General features: G+C 57.2%; 1 protein-coding gene and 1 long non-coding RNA gene across 2 annotated transcripts in view; one reads left to right on the top strand and one right to left on the bottom strand.

The window, feature by feature from the left end:
• The window catches only part of LOC133262769 (uncharacterized), a 294,205-nt gene that overhangs the window by 81,828 nt on the left and 192,933 nt on the right, over positions 1-19,444 (bottom strand). The window lies entirely within an intron of this gene.
• ACE (angiotensin I converting enzyme) lies at positions 112-17,192 on the top strand. The gene is made up of 25 exons (XM_061442215.1): positions 112-487; positions 3,286-3,453; positions 4,728-4,815; positions 5,084-5,227; positions 5,301-5,492; positions 5,628-5,725; positions 6,239-6,411; positions 6,625-6,848; positions 8,541-8,685; positions 9,140-9,238; positions 9,462-9,584; positions 10,045-10,256; positions 10,758-10,894; positions 11,164-11,322; positions 11,716-11,803; positions 11,993-12,136; positions 12,361-12,552; positions 12,855-12,952; positions 13,229-13,401; positions 13,823-14,046; positions 14,233-14,377; positions 14,584-14,682; positions 15,084-15,206; positions 16,190-16,377; positions 16,601-17,192. The coding sequence occupies exons 1-25, from the start codon at positions 278-280 to the stop codon at positions 16,795-16,797; spliced, it is 3,843 nt and encodes a 1,280-aa protein (XP_061298199.1). The 5' UTR covers positions 112-277; the 3' UTR covers positions 16,798-17,192.

Below are 19,444 nucleotides of genomic sequence, written 5' to 3'. Positions count from 1 at the left end.
CCCCTTCTCCTATCCCAGCCTCTTCTCCTTCCCTCCCCGGTCAGGTGCCAAAGGGACTTTGCACCTTTGCTCTCTCCTGGCTCCTTCCCGCAAGCCCGGGAGCTGCCGAAAGGAAGAGGGAAACGCTCCGGTCTTATCTGCGAGGGGAGGCCGCTCGGTGGGCAGGGTTTGTGCGAGCGCTGCTGCCTCATAAACCGCCGGCAGCGGGAGGCAAAGCCGCTTGCGAGGCACGGAGCGAGCGGAGCCCCCCTGCGCCCCGCACCGCTCCCGCAGCGCGATGCCCCCGGCGCTGGGGCTGCTGCTGGGGCTGAGCCTGGTGGGTGCCCTCCAGCCCGGGCTGGAGCTCCCCCCGGCTGACCCCACCGAGGAAGGGGCCGCGCTCTTCGCCAGCGCTTACAACAGCACGGCAGAGCTCGTCCTCTTCGCGAGCGTCGCGGCCAGCTGGGATTACTACACCAACCTGACGGCCGAGACCGCTGCTCTGCAGGTGGGTGATGCGATGGGGATGATGCCAGCCCAGCAGTGGGTCCTTGGGCAGGCTGGGGCACGGTGGGGACACTTGGCACGGTCCCCTTCCTCCCCATGGGCTCCTCTCTCGGCACCCCGGGGTGGTAAAACAGGGCTGGGAAGCAGAGGGGTTTGCCCCAGGTTGACCCCTGCGGAGGCTCTGGCGTCCCTGGCCCTGGAGCAGAGTCTGGGTTCCTTTTGGAGGTGGTTTTCTCCTCTCAGCACCTTCCACTTTCCTCACCCCCTTTCCCAGTTGTCGAACCTCCCCGTTCCTGCCGTGTCCCCAACTTTGGCTTGGGCAGGCACCAGGAGCCCAAAGCGTGCACAAGCAGCTGGGTGGCATCGGGTCCGAGGCTGTCACCCCTCATCCCTGTATCCCCAGCCCGTGGGGGTGAAACCAGCTTCAGGAAAGCGCTCCAGGGTGTGGGGAGTTGGACATCAGCCCGGAGTCCCAGGGTCAGCAGCGCTGTGTGCATCCCACAGGCATCTGCATGCGGATTTTGTGGCGCAGGGAGTTTGAGCACGCGGGGGATGCTGTTGCTCCAGCTCTTGCTGTGCCCGGGGAGCTGCTCTGGTGCCAGGGGCGTAGCCACAGCTCTGTGAGCAGCTTGGATATACACCAGCCACCCCATAGAGCTTGTGGGGCAGAGTGTGCCCTGCGTCAGGAAGGAAACAGAGAGAAGATCACTATCAGGACTGGCTGCTGCCAACTTGGCAGGACACTCAGGAGCACCCAAGTGGCCCTTCAGCCTCTGTGAGCTGACACAACACCTGCGCAGGTACCAGGGTCTGCTGCAGATGTTGTAGTGGGGTCAGTGACCATGGGGCAGAGCAGCAGCATCCCAGCCGTGCCGAGTCCAAGGTTAGGACCAGGAAAGCACCTTGCAGGGACCTTTCTCAAGAGGCATTTCCGGGCCAGATCCTTTCCTGTGTTAATAATCCTGGTCAGAACCTCCCTCTGATGTTAAGGTTCCAAAAGCAGCCCTGATCCCAGGCTGGCCCCTGAGATCAGCCCACCGATGGGGCAGCAGAACATCTGCACTGGGATGGGGTGGCACTGAGTACTAAAGGGCCAACAGCGGGCTGGTGTGACCCAAAAGGCTGAATGTGGGGGACCTGGGAAGCCTTGGACCAGGCAAACCCCACACGTGTAACACAAGAGGGCCTGAGCCAGGCCACCATGGTGTGGGCAGCTCCAGGACCTGCCACAAAAGGTGGCCCAGGGGCAAAGTGACATGGGGGGCAAGAGGCCAAAGGCAGGGCAGCAGCCCCTGGCCACACAGGGATGGACAGAAGGATGCTGGAATGACAGCCAGGGAGATGCACCATCTCCTGCAAGCTCTGGGTGAGATAATGGTGTTTGGGGTTCAGGGGCAGCTCATGGATGTGGAGCTTCACCAGGTGCCTGGGGCAGAGCAGCTTTAGGGACACATCCTGCACCACTGGATCTTCACTGTGCACCCAGGAAGGTGCTGGTAGGGAGATTTGGGGGCCATGGGTACCATGGGGGCACAGCCATGGTTAGGGGGTCTTGGGCAGCACCCTGGGCTCCATCAGAGCTGTCAGGAGGGTTTAGGGTACGATATGTCCGACCAAACACAGCGCCTGTGCAAGGAGAAGATAAATCACAGCTGGGCTCTGCTTCCTCCAGCTCCCCTGGCTCTGCAGCAGGGTCTCAAAGGGGTAAAGGCATCACGCATTCCATGGGGTGATGCAGGAGCATCTTGCTCCAGAGCAGGGTATCCACATCCTGCCATGCTGGCTGGTTCCCAGAGTGATGCTGGGGGTGCTGGGATGTAACCAGGGACACCCAGCACTATTGGGATCCCCATCCCCGGGTCCCACAGCCTGCCCGGGGCAGCCTCCAGCCCTGCAGCACTGAAACTCCCTTCCCTCCCCACTGCCAGGCAAGGGAATGTGCAGATTAAAGTAAAACAAACCAGGCTTCTTGGAGCCGGGCTAAAAATGCCACAAATAACAGCTAATGAGCTCCATAAATCACCCTGGGATGACACAGGGACAGCAAACAGTCTCTCTGCATCCTGCACATCGCCCTGGCCAGGACGCTCCCAAAAGATCCATGTTTCCCCAAAATAGAGCTGACACTGGGATGCGACCGCCTGCAATACACCCTGTCCCAAATCCAGCTGCCTAAATAACCCCCCATGGTGCAGGCAGCTCCCTGCATCCCATGGCCCTGGGAAGGGAGGACAGGGCTGGCGGGAGATGGGTGACAGTGAGAGACCCACAAGTGGGGGCTCGGTGCAAAGGGGTGCCTCTCTGCAAGGTGGAACCCAGATATGGTATTTGTAGGGCACAGCCTGCAGATAGGCAAAGGAGAAGGGAAGAGATTTAGGGAGGAGAAAAGTGAATGTGGCATCTCCATGGTTTTCCTTTGGGGTTCTGCAAAGGTGAGAACCAGCAGGAACAGGGATAAAATGAAGGCAGATCTCAGAGCTCCTTCTGACAGTGGGGTCTGGCAGCTGATTGATGGGGCCAGCCCAGCAGCAGCCGGATACCCCTATGTAGGCATCCCCACCCCATCCAGGCCACGACACCCCCCAAAGCATCCTCAAAGGGCACCTTAGCGGGTGCTTGGAGGCAGGTGGGAGCTGCAGACACTGCTGGAAGCTGCTGTCTCTATGTATGAATGTCACAGAGTGGTGACAGCCCTGCCTGACCTCGTGTGCCCCCGCTCTGAACCTGGTCCCCAGGCCAACACTGAGTGGGTGATGGCACATCCCAGGGCTGACCCCGGGTCCCCGTGTCCCTGAGCAGGTCAAGGCATCGCTGGAGGAGCAAGAATTCCTGGAGGTGTGGGGGAAGAAAGCCAAGGAGCTCTATGGCAGCATCTGGAGCAACTTCAGTGACCCACAGCTAAGGAAAATCATCGGCTCCATCCAAACCTTGGGACCCTCCAACCTGCCCCTGGACAAGAGAGAGCAGGTAGGGGAGGTGCTGGTGAAGCCCTTGTGAACCCCTTAAAGGGGTTCCCGGACCTCCAGGCCCTGTTGCTGCCCTGTTGCCCCTTCCACTGTGTTTTGGAGGGTCTCCCTGGCCTCTGCACAGCGATGGGGGGGAGAGATGGGGTGCTCCCTGCAGGGTTTGTGGGGTGCTTGCTGGCCCCACGATCCAGCCCTAAGCTCATCTCAGAACTATCCCAGTGGGAAGCGGAGATTTCCTGCTTACACAGAGCAGCCTTGGTCATCACCTGGACACCAGCCAGGCTGTGCCCATGGCCAGGAGCCGGTTGGCTCAACCCCTTATCCCCACGGATGCAGCCCACTGGGAAGGAGAATCGCTGCAGCCACCCTGCTCCTGAGCACTCCCCGTGAATGCCCTGGGGACGCGCTGCACCGGGGGCATCCTGAGCCTTCCCCATCACAGTCACTTTACCTAAATGCGATGTGACTTTGATTTCCATGCATGAAAACCTCACCCAGGCTGGGGTTAGCAGCCTCTTGCCCCTGAGGCTGGCCCTGTCACCCCCTCCATCCTGCCCCATGGCTCCCTGACAGCCCTCGCACCGAAACCCTGGCAAACCACGGGGATACAGCCCTTCCTCAGTTCCTTCCAGGAAGCCCATCCCTGCCCTCTCCCAGATAACAGACAGCATCCTCCCTGCACATCAGCCGTGCCTCGTCCTTCCCTAGGCAGCTCCATCCCACATCCACCACCACGTCCCCAGTCTCCATCCCCTCCACCCAGCCGAAGCAGAGGGAGGGCTGAGAGCAGAGACGGAGCATGAGGAGTTTCCTTCCCTGGGAATGGGCTCCCCAGGCAGGTTCCAGGAAACCTCCTGTTGCTATTGTTTGCTGTTGTTGCAGCTCACAGGAATAAATCCCCCTCCTCCTCCTGCTTTCCTTAGTGCTGTTTTTTACCCGCTCACATAAACAGGCTGTGCCGCGGCCCCGCTGACAAAGAGCTTTATAAATAGCCCCGCTCTGGGACACTGCGAGCGCTTGCGCCGCCTTCGAGGGGGGTTCAGCAAGTCAACATCCATGGATCCCATCCCAAGGAGCCTCCCAGCTCCCCCCACGCGAGGGGTGCGAAACCCCTGCGTGATAACGCGCTTCTCTCACCAAAAGCGCTCTGTGTAAACACGCCGGGCCTCCTCCGCATCCCTCCGCACCGGGGTCTGCGCACACAGGCTGTAGATCCCTCCTGAAAGGCCATTCCCATCCCCTTTTCCAGTCCCAAAGGCTTTTCCTTCCCCACAGTACAACACCATCCTGAGCAACATGGACAAAATCTACTCCACAGCCAAGGTGTGTCTGGACAACGGTACCTGCTGGGAGCTGGAGCCAGGTACGGTCCCTCTCCATGGCCATGGGTTGGTGGTGGAATCGGCAGTCCTGGGGTAATGGTTGGACTGGATGATCTTCAAGGTCTTTTCCAAGCTGGTTGATTTTATGGGACCAAGTCCCCACATCTCCAGTGGGTTGGTCCCACCCAAGGTCATCGGGATTGTCCCAGGATGCAGATGGGTATTCGGGTCTGGTGTGACGGTGGTGGCACCGCTGTGAGCCCCTTCTGCTCTTCTCTCGTGTCCTATTGCTTGTGCCCTCTGTCCCAGACATCTCGGACATCATGGCCACCTCCCGCAGCTACAAGAAGCTGCTCTATGCCTGGGAGGGGTGGCACAACGCTGCGGGCAACCCATTGCGTGCCAAGTACGAGGAGTTCGTGAAGCTGAGCAACGAAGCCTATCAGATGGATGGTAGGAGCAGGATGAGGGATGCGGGGGATGCTCAGGGATCATGGACAGGAGCTCATCCCTGCCTCCCTGGTAGGCTTTGAGGACACAGGCAGCTACTGGCGCTCCTGGTATGACTCGGCCTCCTTTGAGGATGACCTGGAGCATCTTTACAACCAGTTGGAGCCTCTCTACCTCAACCTGCACGCCTTCGTCCGGAGGAAGCTGTACGACCGCTACGGCCCCAAATACATCAACCTGAAGGGCCCCATCCCTGCTCACCTTCTGGGTAAGAGGAGGGGACCTTCCTCTTACAGAGGGGCTCATACAAAGCCATAGTGGGACAGGGAGGTCCCAGTTATCACTGTGTTTCTCTTCCTCCTAACCTGCCACCAGTTCTGGTCCAGCTGTTTTCTATTCTCAGGCAACATGTGGGCTCAGCAGTGGAACAACATCTATGACTTGATGGTCCCCTACCCCGACAAGCCCAACCTCGATGTCACCAGCACCATGGTGCAGCAGGTGATGGGCTTAAGGACTCACCGGTGGCACCAGGGGGGACAAAACTGTGGGATGCTGGCCAAGGCTTACTCATAACATTGGCCCCATGGGAGTGGTTTCTCATACGTGCATAGTGAACAGCAGAAAAAACATGTCTGGGAGGGGAAGGAACAAAGAAATGACCCCTCTCCCTCTCTGGCAATGACCAAAGAGGCAGAGGGTGGGCAAAGAGGAAGGACAGTGCAGTGGGACTGGTCCCCAGGTTGGTGCCTGCATCCACATCATCACACAGCTCCAAATGTTCCTGGGCCATCAGCCCTGCTCCCTTCTCCTGTCCGTGCTGGGCACCAGCATCATTGCTTGGTGCTTCTTAGGGATGCTCACACCAGTTCCGGGGCTGGGGCTCCCCACCAGAGCAAGAGGGGCAGGATGCTGGTCCCTTGGAAGGACTCACCTCATCCCTATGGTGCTGCTTCAGAGGCCATGCCCATGGCATGGGCAGCCCCTTCCTCAGCCACAACCTCCTGCCTGCAGGGCTGGAATGCCACGCACATGTTCCGGGTCTCAGAGGAGTTCTTCACCTCCCTGGGGCTGCTGGAAATGCCCCCTGAATTCTGGAACAAATCCATGCTGGAGAAGCCAACGGACGGGCGGGAGGTGGTGTGTCACGCCTCGGCATGGGACTTCTACAACCGCAAGGACTTCAGGTGTGTGGGGCCATGCAGGGACCCAGGGCTATAGGGTGAGATGCTCCTCCATCCCCCTTGGTGTGCAGCTCAGTCTGTCACCTTCTGGGTCATGGTCCCTGTGGGGCACCATGCTGCCCTGCCTTCCCCTCCTTTGGGTCTTTTCCTTACCCTATGGGGTGCTGCCACCCTCTCGAGGTGGCTCCCTCACTCCACTCTGTTTTCTGCCACCAGGATCAAGCAGTGCACGACAGTGACCATGGAGCAGCTCTTCACGGTGCACCATGAGATGGGCCACATCCAGTACTACCTGCAGTACAAGGACCAGCCCGTGTCCTTCCGCAGCGGGGCCAACCCTGGCTTCCACGAGGCCATCGGCGATGTCATGTCCCTGTCCGTGTCCACCCCCAGCCACCTCAAGAAAATCGGTCTCCTCAGCAGTGCCACGGAGGACACAGGTGTGGTGGCCCCCATGGGGAGCTGGGTGGCACGGAGGAGGGGTCTGGGACATGCCAGGGTGGGCTGCAGTCTGGTGACACAAGACCCCATGGCTGATGTGCTCCTTTCATCCATGCTTGGTTCCATTCACAACCCCTGCTTGGCTCCATGGCTCCACGTAAGAGCCGTCTTGTCTTTATCGGTCCATGCACAGCCCCTACTTGGCTCCATGGCTCCATGCACAGCCCCTGCTTGGCTCCATGGGTCCATACACAGCCCCTGCTTGGCTGCACAGGTCCATGCACAACCCCTGCTTGGCTCCATGGGTCCATGCACAACCCCTGCTTGGCTCCACAGGTCCATGCACAACCCCTGCTTGGCTCCACAGGTCCATGCACAGCCCCTGCTTGGCTGCACGGGTCCATGCACAACCCCTGCTTGGCTCCACAGGTCCATGCACAACCCCTGCTTGGCTCCACAGGTCCATGCACAGCCCCTGCTTGGCTGCACGGGTCCATGCACAGCCCCTGCTTGGCTGCACAGGTCCATGCACAGCCCCTGCTTGGCTGCACGGGTCCATGCAGAACCCCTGCTGGCTCCATGGGTCCATACACAGCCCTTGCTTGGCTCCACAGGTCCATGCACAGCCCCTACTTGGCTCCACAGGTCCATGCACAACCCTTGCTTGGCTCCATGAATCCATGGAGAACCCTTCATGGCTCCAACCTCTCCATCCCTGAGGGCTGGAGGCATGCTTTCCAGAGCTTGTGTGTGCTCTTCCCTTCTCCATCAGAGCCCCAGATCTGCAAACAGCATCTCTGTGCTTGGTCATCCCTGACCTCCTCCGTGTTTCCCCCTCCTCCACCAAGAAACATCCCCCCCCAGGAGCTCTGCAGGGGTGGCACCGAGTGCTCACAGGCAGCGTCACAAAGACAGTGTCATTAAATACATTTCATGACAGGGAAGCCATCGCAGCACGCAAGTGTCGGGCCAAAGCTGCATCAACACCACAGAGCAGATGGTCCCTGCCTAAAGGCATCTCTGCCTGCTCACCAGTCTTTGGCAGCTATACCACCATAGTAATGGCAGCCAGTAGCCCCTCAGGGCAGTGCTGCCAACCCCTCTTTGACCCCACAGCTTCAGCTGGGTCTCCAGCTGGTCCTTTTCCAATCTTTCTTCCCTGTGTTTGCTCGAGGCAATGGGGAAAGCAGATATCTCCATCCCCTGTGCTCCCCATGACACGGCGGTGACTGTCCTAGAGTTGGCTCTGGTTCTGGGTCTAAACCATGAGAGATTTTGCAGTGGCAGAACAACCCCCTTCACCCTGAGGCCCCAGAGTGAACATCTGAAGAGAGAACCATTAGAGTTCCACTCACTAAAACCTTCCCTCTGAGAGCAGGGCTGAAGGAGAGGGGACACTTTGTGCCATTTTACTGATTGGGAACAATGGGAGTGACAATGTCCCCTCTCCATGTTTGTCACTCCCATTGGTCCCGATCAGTAAAAAGGCACATATTGCCTCAGGAAGGAGCAGTATCTAGAGAAACCTCGTGTCCTACGCAGCCCTCCATAGGGAGCAATATTGAATGTCGAAATGCTTGTCCCCATTTCCATCCAGACCTGCTCACCCCATTGCCCACAAGAGGTCCCTTGGGCACAGTGATGTGCAGTCAGGCTCCTTCCCAACCTGGTTCAGGCTCTGTTTCATGCAGAGAGCAACATCAACTACCTGCTGAAGATGGCCTTGGAGAAGATTGCCTTCCTGCCCTTCGGCTACCTCATCGACCAGTGGCGCTGGAACGTGTTCAGTGGCCGCACACCCCCGAGCCGTTACAACTACGACTGGTGGTATCTGAGGTAGGGGATGGTCATCAAGGATGGGTGGGGTGTGCAAGGAAGGAGGGCAGGGAAGAAGAAAGGAAAAAGTAGCCATGGAGATGGCTGGAGAGCAATGGATGGGATGGATGTGGTAGAAGTAGTAAATGCCCCATCCCTGGCAGTGTTCAAGGCCAGGTTGGGTGGAGTCTTGGTTGAAGTGGTCCAGTATAAGGTGTCCCTGCCCATGGCAGGGGTTGGGACTGGATGATCTTAAGGTCCTTTCCAACCCAAACCATTCTATGATTCTGTGATGGGTAGATGGGTAGGTGAGTAAATGGGTGGATGGATGAATGGATGGATGGATGGACAGACGGGAATACATGGAAGCACATTCTAATTGTGCAGATTTCTTCAGCACTGCGCCTTCCCTTCCCATTCCCTACTTTGATTCTTCTTACCCCATGCTCTTGCTCTCTCTCTCTGTCATCCTCAGAACCAAATACCAGGGCATCTGTGCTCCGATTTCGAGGAACGAAAGCAACTTTGACGCTGGAGCAAAGTACCACATCCCTGGGAATACCCCATACATCAGGTAGAGGAAGCTCTGCCACAGGGACAGATGCTTGGGGAGCAAGAGGAATGGGGCTCAGCTCCGTGGGCAGGGATTGGAATGCATTGCTCCTGCTCAAGGCATCCAATACTTGGGACCACAAATGGTGGGGATCTGATACATGACTGGATGCCTTCCCCCAGGTCCTGGGACTTTTCTGCTTCCTTTTATCCCCAGCGCTCACCTCCATGGGCTTCCTTGGCAGGTACTTTGTGAGCTTCATCCTCCAGTTCCAGTTTCACAAGGTGCTGTGCCAGGCGGCCAATCACAGCGGTCCCCTGCACACATGCGACATCTACATGTCCAAAGAGGCTGGAGACAAACTCAGGTGGGGACAGAGGAGGGTCGGGACAATCGCCACGGGCAGATGTGTGCGTGGAAGCTGATGGTGTGCAAAGGAAGGAAAGAAGAAAGGAAGGAAAAGTGGCTATGGAGATGGCTGGAGAAATAGCTTTGCAGATGGATGGATGGATGCATGGAAATACATGGAAGCACTGGGGTGGGGTGAGTGGTTCTCACCAGAGTACTGCTATTGTCGCTGTCGTGAGCTCCCACCCAGACAAGAGGCTACTAAAGCACATCTGGTTCCTATAGACGCCCCGGGTGTTTGCAAATGCATGAGTATGTGATGGGGAGCCCTCAGTCCCCGCAAGCAGAGGCAGTTCCCAGGCTCATGTCCCACTCAGTAATAACGCCTTAAACCCTTGAGATGCTGAGACACCATCACTCCCATCCCATGTCCCACCCATCCCATGGCCTCATGCTCTTGCTGTCCCACTGCTCTGCAGGGAAGTGTTGAAAGCTGGGTCTTCCAAGTCATGGCAGGAAATCCTGTTCAACCTCACTGGCACAGATAAGTTGGATGCTGGAGCCCTCCTGGAGTACTTCAGCCCTGTCACCGAGTGGCTTCAGGAGCAGAACAACAAGACCAATGAGGTGCTGGGCTGGCCTGAGTTTGACTGGCGTCCTCCTATCCCTGAAGGCTACCCTGAAGGCATTGGTAAGGCTGCAACTCCATCCCGGACCTGGGCAGGGGGAGAAAGAGGTCTCCTAAGGGACATGAGTAACCCACAGGCTGAGGGAGGGGAAGGTGCCCATGCCAGGAAAGAGAAACAACCAGCTCCATGTGGAATGCCACAGGGTGTTGCTTCCCAGGAAGCAGTGCCATTAGCCAACCCCTTAACACACCATTGTCTGGTGATGCCATCAGTCATGATGTGACAGATAGCCAGTTCTCAGAGGCATCTTTTCTGCTCTCATGGGAGGGTCTAGGGCATGCAGCTTGCCCTGTTATCCCATCCTTTATCCAATGGGACATCCCAGCATTGCCCCTCTGCCCCCATTTCTTGGCTCAACCTGCTTCCAAGTTGTTCCATCCTTCAATAGACCTGTAGTTCTGGGAAAAGCTCAACTATGGATTCTCTATGGGGTGGTACTCTTGCAAAAAGGACTCTCCTGACCTACCCCCCCCCCCCCCCCCATCATTTGTCTCCTCCTCTAGACAAAATATCAGATGAAGCACAAGCAAAAGAGTTCTTGTCTGAGTACAACAGCACAGCTGAGGCAGTGTGGAATGCCTACACCGAGGCATCCTGGGCCTACAACACCAACATCACCGACCACAACAAGGAGATCATGGTATGGGAACAACCCCAGGGCTGTGCAGGGATTGGCATCATCCAAGGCAGGCAGCTGGTACCCAGGATGTGTTTCAGATGAGCTCTGAAAACCAGGGCAGCATCTGTTCTCAAAGGAGGTGGCTTTGCCATGAAAACCCTCATCATGCCATGAGGTACCCACAGGGGAAGGTGTCAGTCATGGCAGGCCAGGTAATGTTTGCAGTGATGGGCTGTGTCCCAGGCATCTCCTCAAAGTAACTCCTCTTCTGTGTTCTCCTGCCCTTGCAGCTGGACAAGAACTTGGCCATGTCCAGGCACACGCTTGAGTATGGCATGAGGGCCAGGCAGTTCGACCCCTCCGACTTCCAGGACGAGAGTGTCACACGCATCCTCAGGAAGCTGAGCATCATTGAGAGAGCAGCCCTGCCCGAGGATGAGCTGAAGGAGGTGAGCTGCAAGGGGACGGAGCAGGATGGGGGAGTTCCTGCTGCTGCCCAAAAGGATGTTGTAGTGAGGTGGGGTCGGTGTCTTCTCCTGAAGAACAAGGGATGGGACAAGAGGAAACTTTTAGGAAATGCTTCTGGGCAGGCCTTGAACAAGGTGGTAGTTTGGTACCTTCTCCACAAAGCCAAGATCCTTGTCTCCAGGGTTATCCCATCCTAAGGTTGCCTTAACCCTGGCTCCGTGGGTGTCAATGGCACACTGCTTATTGGCCCCAGTATTGACTCCACTTTGCCTCCATTTGGTGACACAACCCAGAGGAAAACACCTGAAGACATCACAGGGGGCTGTGACACTCTCCAGGGATGGTCAGCTTACATTCTCCAACTTTCTTTGCAGTATAACACCATCCTCTCAGACATGGAGACCACATACAGCGTGGCCAAGGTCTGCAGAGAGAACAAAACCTGTCACCCGCTGGATCCTGGTAAGATCTGGCAGGGCGTGCAGTGAGCCATCTGCAACAGCAAGGAGGGATTAGTTAACAGGGGCATGAAGAAAGGTCAAGCAAGGACCTTACCACCTTCTTTGTGGTGGTGGTAACAGAGGAGCAACATCATTGCATCAGTCCAGCCCATCCAACAGCATCCCTTTGGCTCCATTGCTCTCTCTTCAGACCTCACAGACATCATGGCCACCTCACGGGACTATGATGAGCTCCTCTTTGCCTGGAAGGGCTGGCGGGATGCTTCTGGGAAGCAGATCAAGAACAACTACAAGCGATACGTGGAGCTGAGCAACAAGGCAGCGGTGCTCAACGGTCAGTGCCTCACTCCCTTGGAGACCCACCATGGTCTTAAGCCCATGTGAGCAGAAGATGGGGCTGATCCTACAACCAAGGGTCAAAATCTTGTGTGTGTGGAGGTTCCACCAATCCCTATGAGATCTACTCAAAGATATGGGAGTCCTTGGGGTGTCTTGAGCAGCAAGAGAGACTCTTACCCAAGGAGGGCAGTGTCTGACAGCTTCTCTTGCCTGCTACAGGCTACTCAGACAACGGGGCCTTCTGGAGATCCCTGTATGAGACACCCACCTTCGAGGAAGACCTGGAGAGGTTGTACCTGCAGCTGCAGCCCCTGTACCTCAATCTGCATGCCTACGTACGCCGAGCCCTGTACAGAAAGTATGGTGAAGAGCACATAAACCTGAAGGGTCCCATCCCTGCTCATCTGCTAGGTAAGGGCTCTGCTCGAGCAGAGTTGTGTCTCCAACAGGGTGTAGTTTACTTCAAGTCATACCAAGAGCTGAGGCTGGTCTCTGTTCAGCTCTGGACAAAGGGCCAAGGCCTTATGAGGTGGGGAACACACTCAGCGTGACTTGACCTCTCCTGCATGGACAAGCTCCTCCTCGCATCACCCTTGTGGGTGCAGGCGGGGACCAGGCAGGATGATGCATCCCATGCAGGAGTAGGGAGTAACTTGGTGCCTTTGCTCTCCTCTTCCTCCTCCTGCCTTGCGTTGTCCTCCTGCACTTCCCAGGGAACATGTGGGCCCAGTCATGGTCCAACATTTTCGACCTGGTGATGCCTTTCCCGGATGCTACCAAGGTGGATGCCACCCCAGCCATGAAACAGCAGGTCAGTGCATTTCCAGGGGGAGAACCTCTGGGACCCAGCACCCTTTTGGTCATTGCCTCCAATTGCTGCCAAATGCTTTGCTCTTGCCAAAAATCTCCATCCAAAAGGCTCATCCATACCCTCTCTCCACCTGGATATGCTAAGGGCTGGATTCAGCTCTAGCTGCCCTCAAGTATCTCCCTTGCCCAGAGGAACCAGGCTGTCGCTGGCCTCCCATCCCTCCCACAGCCGCCAGCACCATCAGCATCCTCAGCAGGTCCTCTGCTCTCTCCCCAGGGCTGGACTCCCAAGAGGATGTTTGAAGAGTCGGACCGTTTCTTCACCTCTCTGGGGCTCATCCCTATGCCACAGGAGTTCTGGGACAAATCCATGATCGAGAAGCCAGCGGATGGGCGGGAGGTGGTGTGTCATGCCTCAGCCTGGGACTTCTACAACCGCAAGGACTTCAGGTGCCCGTGGGGAGCACACGATGGCACCAGCTGATGTGGTGCTGGGGCAGATAACAGTGTAGGATAAGGGAACATGGCCTGATGCCACCGCAGCATCTCTTGCCTTGTGGCACTGTCACTGGTACTCAAGATGCTGGCATTGCTGGCAGGACCCTCCATGGTGGATGGAAGACAATCAGGGCCTTCCCTGCCCTGCCATGGAGAATGGAAAAGCCAATGAAGAGGGATAGGGAAATGGGCAGGGTCATCAGGAGATGCAGGGGGAAACCAAGTTACCAACCCCATGGAGCAGGACCAGCCCAGCCTGGCAACAGATGTGGGGAGGGAGGCCAAAGGGAAAAATAGCTCAAGGGGGTGAGATGTTTCCTGGTGATTTTCACCCCAGCACTGCCCTCCCTTGTGCCCCCATGTCCTGCTCCAGGATCAAGCAATGCACCGTGGTGAACATGGACGACCTGATCACTGTGCACCATGAGATGGGCCACGTCCAGTACTTCCTGCAGTACATGGACCAGCCCATCTCCTTCCGCGACGGGGCCAACCCTGGTTTCCATGAGGCCGTTGGGGACGTCATGGCCTTGTCTGTCTCCACCCCAAAACACTTGCACAGCATCAACCTGCTGGACCAAGTCACAGACAACATAGGTGAGGTGGCAGCAAAGGTGGGGAGCTGCTGGGGGCAGGATGGGCTGGGCAGCGTGGAAGGGGTCAGGGACATGCATGAAGGGGACAGGACCTGCTGGGGACACCCTGCTCTTGGGCAGAATGACCCATACAGGGTGGAGAGGTGAGGACAGTGGCACCTCGCTCACACCTTCACTCCCTGGGCAGAGAGTGACATTAACTACCTGATGAGCATCGCCCTGGACAAAATCGCCTTCCTGCCCTTCGGGTACCTCATGGACCAGTGGCGCTGGAAGGTCTTTGATGGGCGGATCAAGGAGGATGAGTACAACCAGGAGTGGTGGAACCTCAGGTGTGCTTGGATTCAGAGCCCCCCTTTGGTGCAAGGGCTTTGGCCATCATCCCACTGGGTGTTTTCTCCCTATGGTCCAGTCTGCCGCAATGGGACATGATGGGATGCAGAACACCTCATGCTGTCCTCACACCCCACTGTGTCCCCTCCTGGATTACCCAGCCTTCTCTTCCCCATGCTGGGCTAACTCTTCCTCTCTGGCCCAGGTTGAAGTACCAGGGTTTGTGCCCACCAGCCCCAAGGTCTGAAGATGACTTTGATCCTGGTGCCAAGTTCCACATCCCTGCCAATGTTCCCTACATCAGGTGAGCAAGCAGGGCTGGGGCAGGAGAGTCACTGCTTGGACACAAAAGCAGGATCCCCAGTTGAGATGCCAGTGATGGCACCTTGTTTGGTGGTTGCTGGGATAAGTGGTGGTACCATCCCGAGGGTGTCAGGAACCCTGACAGAGCTTCAGAGGAGAAGGCTGGATCTGGGGGAACTTCTCCCTATCCGAGGAAGATGGTTCATCCACCCAGGCAATCATAAGACACATGTTAAAGGAGAAATGGCATCATCAGATTGAACTGAGTTGATGCAGGTGTAGCTCCAAAGCCAGTGATGCTCCTCCAGACTGGAAGGGTGCCACCAGGGAATGAGGAGGGGGCACTTCTTCTCTTGCACAGCCACTAGTGGTGTCCATTCCCATATCCTCACCCCTCTGCAGGTACTTTGTCAGCTTCGTGATCCAGTTCCAGTTCCACCAGGCGCTGTGTGCGGCAGCCAAGCACACGGGTCCCCTGCACACGTGTGACATCTACCAGTCCAAGGAGGCTGGGAAGATCCTGGGGTAGGTGTGTGGGGAGGGCAGAGCCTGAGAACACTGGGGCTGTTCAGCCTGGAGAAGAGAAGCCGCATGGAGACCTCAGAGCAGCTTCCAGTGTCTGAAGGGGGCCTATAAGGATGCTGGGGAAGGGCTCTGCATCAGGGACTGCAGTGACAGGACAAAGGGTGATGGGTTAAAACTGAAACAGGGGAAGTTCAGGTTGGAGATAAGGAAGAAATTCTTTCCTGTGAGGGTGGTGAGGCACTGGAATGGGTTGCCCAGGGAGGTTGTGAATGCTCCATCCCTGGAGGTGTCCAAGGCCAGGTTGGACAGAGCTCTGGGTGCCATGGGTTAGTGTGAGGTGTCCCCACCCATGGCAGGGGGGTGGAACTGGATGATCTTAAGGTTCTTTCTGACCCAAACCATTCTATGATTCTATGCCCCCCAGTACCTTAAAGCCAGCCCAGCAACACAGGAGACAACACAGCTCCTGGTCATCCATCCCCACCATGGGGTGCTCCTGGCCCTGGGTGCAGGCAGGGGGTACCCGGGTGCTGGGTGCTGGGGCTGTGATTGCAGAAGCAGCCACTAGATGGTAGCTGGGACCCTAGCAGGTAGAAGGCTCCCTCTTCCTCCTCCTTCTCTTCCTCCTCCTCCTCCTCCTTCTCCTCCTACTCCTCTTCTTCTTCCTCCTCCCACCCCCTGTTCCTTAGGGAAAACACCCTCCTTGCTTCAAAAAAAGCACCTGCAAAATTAACCCTTTCACGCAGGAACTGCTCTGCACCAGGTTCCATTCACTGGAGGGCTTTCATCCATGCAAATCTCCCCATTCCCCTAAGGAAAACCTCCTTCCCTATGGTAGCAAAACAACCTACCCCTGCAGTGCTGGGGGTGCAGACTGTATGCGGGGTTGCCAACACCCAGAGCCCGAGGGCCTGGGGAAAGGGAAGGGCTGAGGGCCAAGGGCGGGAGGGGGAAACCCACCGGATCCCATTTCTGCTGCACAGGGAAGCGCTGAAGCTGGGATTCAGCAAGCCATGGCCCGAAGCCATGGAGCTCATCACGGGGCAGCCCAACATGTCAGCCGATGCCCTGATGAGCTACTTCGAGCCGCTCATGACGTGGCTGGTGAAGGAGAATGAGAAGAATGAGGAGGTCCTGGGCTGGCCTGAGTACAGCTGGACTCCTTACGCAGGTATGCAGGGCTCAGCCAAGCACAGCAGGGCCAGGCTGGGGCACACGGAAGAGACGGAGCTGTCTTGGTGCCCCTTGGCCACCCAAAACACAGAGTATTGGGATGCTCCTCCTTGATTTCCCATGGAGCTGAGTCTAAAGGGCACAGAGCATCCAAGACACCCAATCCACCGTAGCCCAGAGCCACCGGCACCAACACTGTCCCTCATTTCTCCATTTTCCAGCCACTCCAGCCCAAGCTGGCTCCAGCAGAACTGATTTCCTGGGCATGTCCCTGGCCAGCAACCAAGTCACAGCAGGCAGCTGGGTCCTGCTCGCCCTGGCGCTCGTCTTCCTCATCACCACCATCTACCTGGGGGTCAAGTTCTCCTCAGCCAGGAGGAAGACCTTCAAATCCAGCTCAGAAATGGAACTGAAATAAGGCAGCATGGACAGGGTGCAAGCATGGGTGTTTGGCCAGGCTGGCAGCTATGCCAGGGGCACCTTTGCCACTGAAGCCATGGGCTTCCAGAGCCCAGGACTCCTCTCTCCAATCAGGTCAGATGTTCTTTAGCCACTATGCAAGAGCCAAAGCAGAAAAGAGCTATTTATTTGTCAACGTCTGCACTGGGAGAAAGAGGGAATTCAGGCACCGGCAGGCACGGAGCCGGGGCTCCCATCAGCCATCTCCGACCTGTAGGCAAAGCCACAGAGACTCCAAGTGACAGAGGGCAACGTGGGGAGGGATGGAGCACATTCCCACCCCTCTCTGCCCGATGCCAGGCTGTTCGCTTGCATGGATGGAAAATAAACCCATGTCTTGTCACCCTCAGGGCAGCAGCTCGGCTCCTTCTTGCAGGTGGGACCTCAATGGGGCAGGGCTCTGGAGCAGCACAACACAGTGCAAGCACCAAGCTCTGGGGACCAGCCTGGCTTTGGGGGCAACACAACTGCAGCACCCAGCTTGCCCCATCCCCATCATGAAAGCTCAGCATCCTCTTGCAGCATCTTCATCTTCCCCTAAACCATGGAAGCACCATGGACCACATGCCTAAGGAAGGGGCTCAGTTAGGCCCAAGATCCAAGCCTAAAGGGCTTGGGGTTCACCATGTCCAAGCTGGGACAGGGATGGGGCTCAGAGCACAGGAAAAACGTGGCTTTACATAAGAGCTGGGGGGCTCCAAGGTCAGGGATCGCCTCCTGCCATCCAGCTCCTGATTATCCCGGGATCAGCTTCCCCCCCTCCCTCTTCTTTCTTCTGCCTCTGTAAATAAAACTTGGTATTTGTTCTGCAGTGATTAGGTGCAAAACTAATCCCAGCCTGGGGATTATTGCAGCCTTGAAGAGCTGTGATCTGCTGCAGGCTGGAGCCGCAGGGGAAATGAAGGGATCTGGGATGATCCACCCGAACCCTCCCCATCCAATGGGCTCTGACCGCCCCAAGTCATGTCTTAATGCTGGGAAACTGAGGCTTGGGGGGGGTTCATTGCACCGGGAGGGAACAGAAGGTTCCAACCCACACCACACACCCACGGGGAGGTGAAGCCCCAGCTCACCCCGTGTCCTTCCCCACGGCCACATCCTGATGGGTCTGCTTTATATCCTGCACACCAGGCACCCTCCTCTCCCCCCTTCCCGGCAGTGCACAGACCTGGCACGGTGGGAGCTGCGTTTGAAGCCAAGTGTATTTTCAGCCTGGGAAAGCAGCTGGTGCAGGTGTGTTCCATCCAGCTCAGCTCCTCGCTGGTAATTTTGAGCCCCCTCTGGTTCCTTTCTGCCCCATTAGTGGGTGAAAAGAGGTCTCCAAGATCATCAAAATCCGACAGGTTTGATGGAAATTGCTTTTTGGAGGGCAAGAACAAATAAAAAGGAGCCACATTGAGCACTGGACACAAGCTCAGCCCTAATTAGACACCAGAGAATCCACCTCGGACTCTGTCCTGGACGCTGGACACAGCTACAAGGATGTGTGATGGTTGCGCTGAGCTATGGCCTCCTCAGAGGCAGATGGACAACCCGAGCCCATCAGAAGATGGGGGTTAGACACCAAGTTACCTTGAAATGTGGGTCCAAGGTCCATGCGACAGATGGGATGGGGTTGGACACCAGGCTGCCTTCAACACGGGTCCAAAGTCCACCCAGGTCCACAAGCCCAGCCCAGGGGAAGGCTCAAGGTCCCAGCTTGAGTTTAAATAAAGGTCCTGGCGCAAGGAATGGGGGGGCTGGTGAAGCCTTTTGGGGTGATGAAGGTGTGCTGGTGCCAAGATGCCTTAAAACCCGGGATGATTTTCCCTTCCCTGCTGTGATAACATCTGGAGAGGTTTTGCTGCCTTCTGGCTCCTGCATCGCGCTTTCTGCTGCAATTAGGAGGCTTAGAGAAATTGCTCCCTAAGGAGGGGAAAAAAACACCAAAACACCATAAAAGCAGGAATAAAAGGGGCAGATTCCCCTTTAATTCACCTCAATCTTTGATGGGGAGCGCGGGAAGCAGCGGGGGCTGCCCCGCACCCTGCGCAGAGGCTCCCAGAGTAGAGATTTGCCTTAAAATCATGGAATTCGAGGCAAAAAACCACCCCGGGCTCCCTTTGCCACCCTTTGGGCACCGCGGAGAACGCTCTCCCCTTCGGTTTAGGCCCGTTATCCGCCGCAGGGAGGTGGCGGGGGGCTCCCGTGGCCCCGCGCAGGCTGGGGCTGGCCAAGCCGGGTCTATTCTTAGCGGGCGGGTGGCCGCGTTCCTCACATTCCCGTTCCCCGGGGACAAGGAGCGCCTGGAAATGCGCAGCCACAGCTCGGCAGCAGCCGGGGGCCATCGGCAGGGGCTGCCCCGGGCAGGAGGGGGGAGGCGGTTGTTCCCTGGGGAGCTGCGGATGGAACCTGGGACTCCCCATCCCAGCTCCTTGCCTGTGGCTGTCCCCAGCCTTCCCTCCCTGCAGGGAGCAGGAAGAGGGGGTAAAGAGGGTATAAAGGGCAAGTGGGGGACACCAAATACACACACACACACACACAGAGCAAGCTCAGACTCCCCCCAGGCCCATGGCTTAGCCAGAATTCCCCACCAAGGGATCCAGCCTAGTGTATCAATAGGACAA

This window comes from Pezoporus flaviventris, unplaced genomic scaffold (assembly GCF_033815535.1).
Source record: "Pezoporus flaviventris isolate CSIRO_AGI_PZ_B2104156 unplaced genomic scaffold, CSIRO_AGI_Pfla_v1 ptg000223l, whole genome shotgun sequence".
Classification (NCBI taxonomy): Eukaryota; Metazoa; Chordata; class Aves; order Psittaciformes; family Psittacidae; genus Pezoporus; species Pezoporus flaviventris.
Note: the sequence above shows the minus strand (reverse complement) of the source record. Positions and strands in the feature narration are given on the sequence as shown.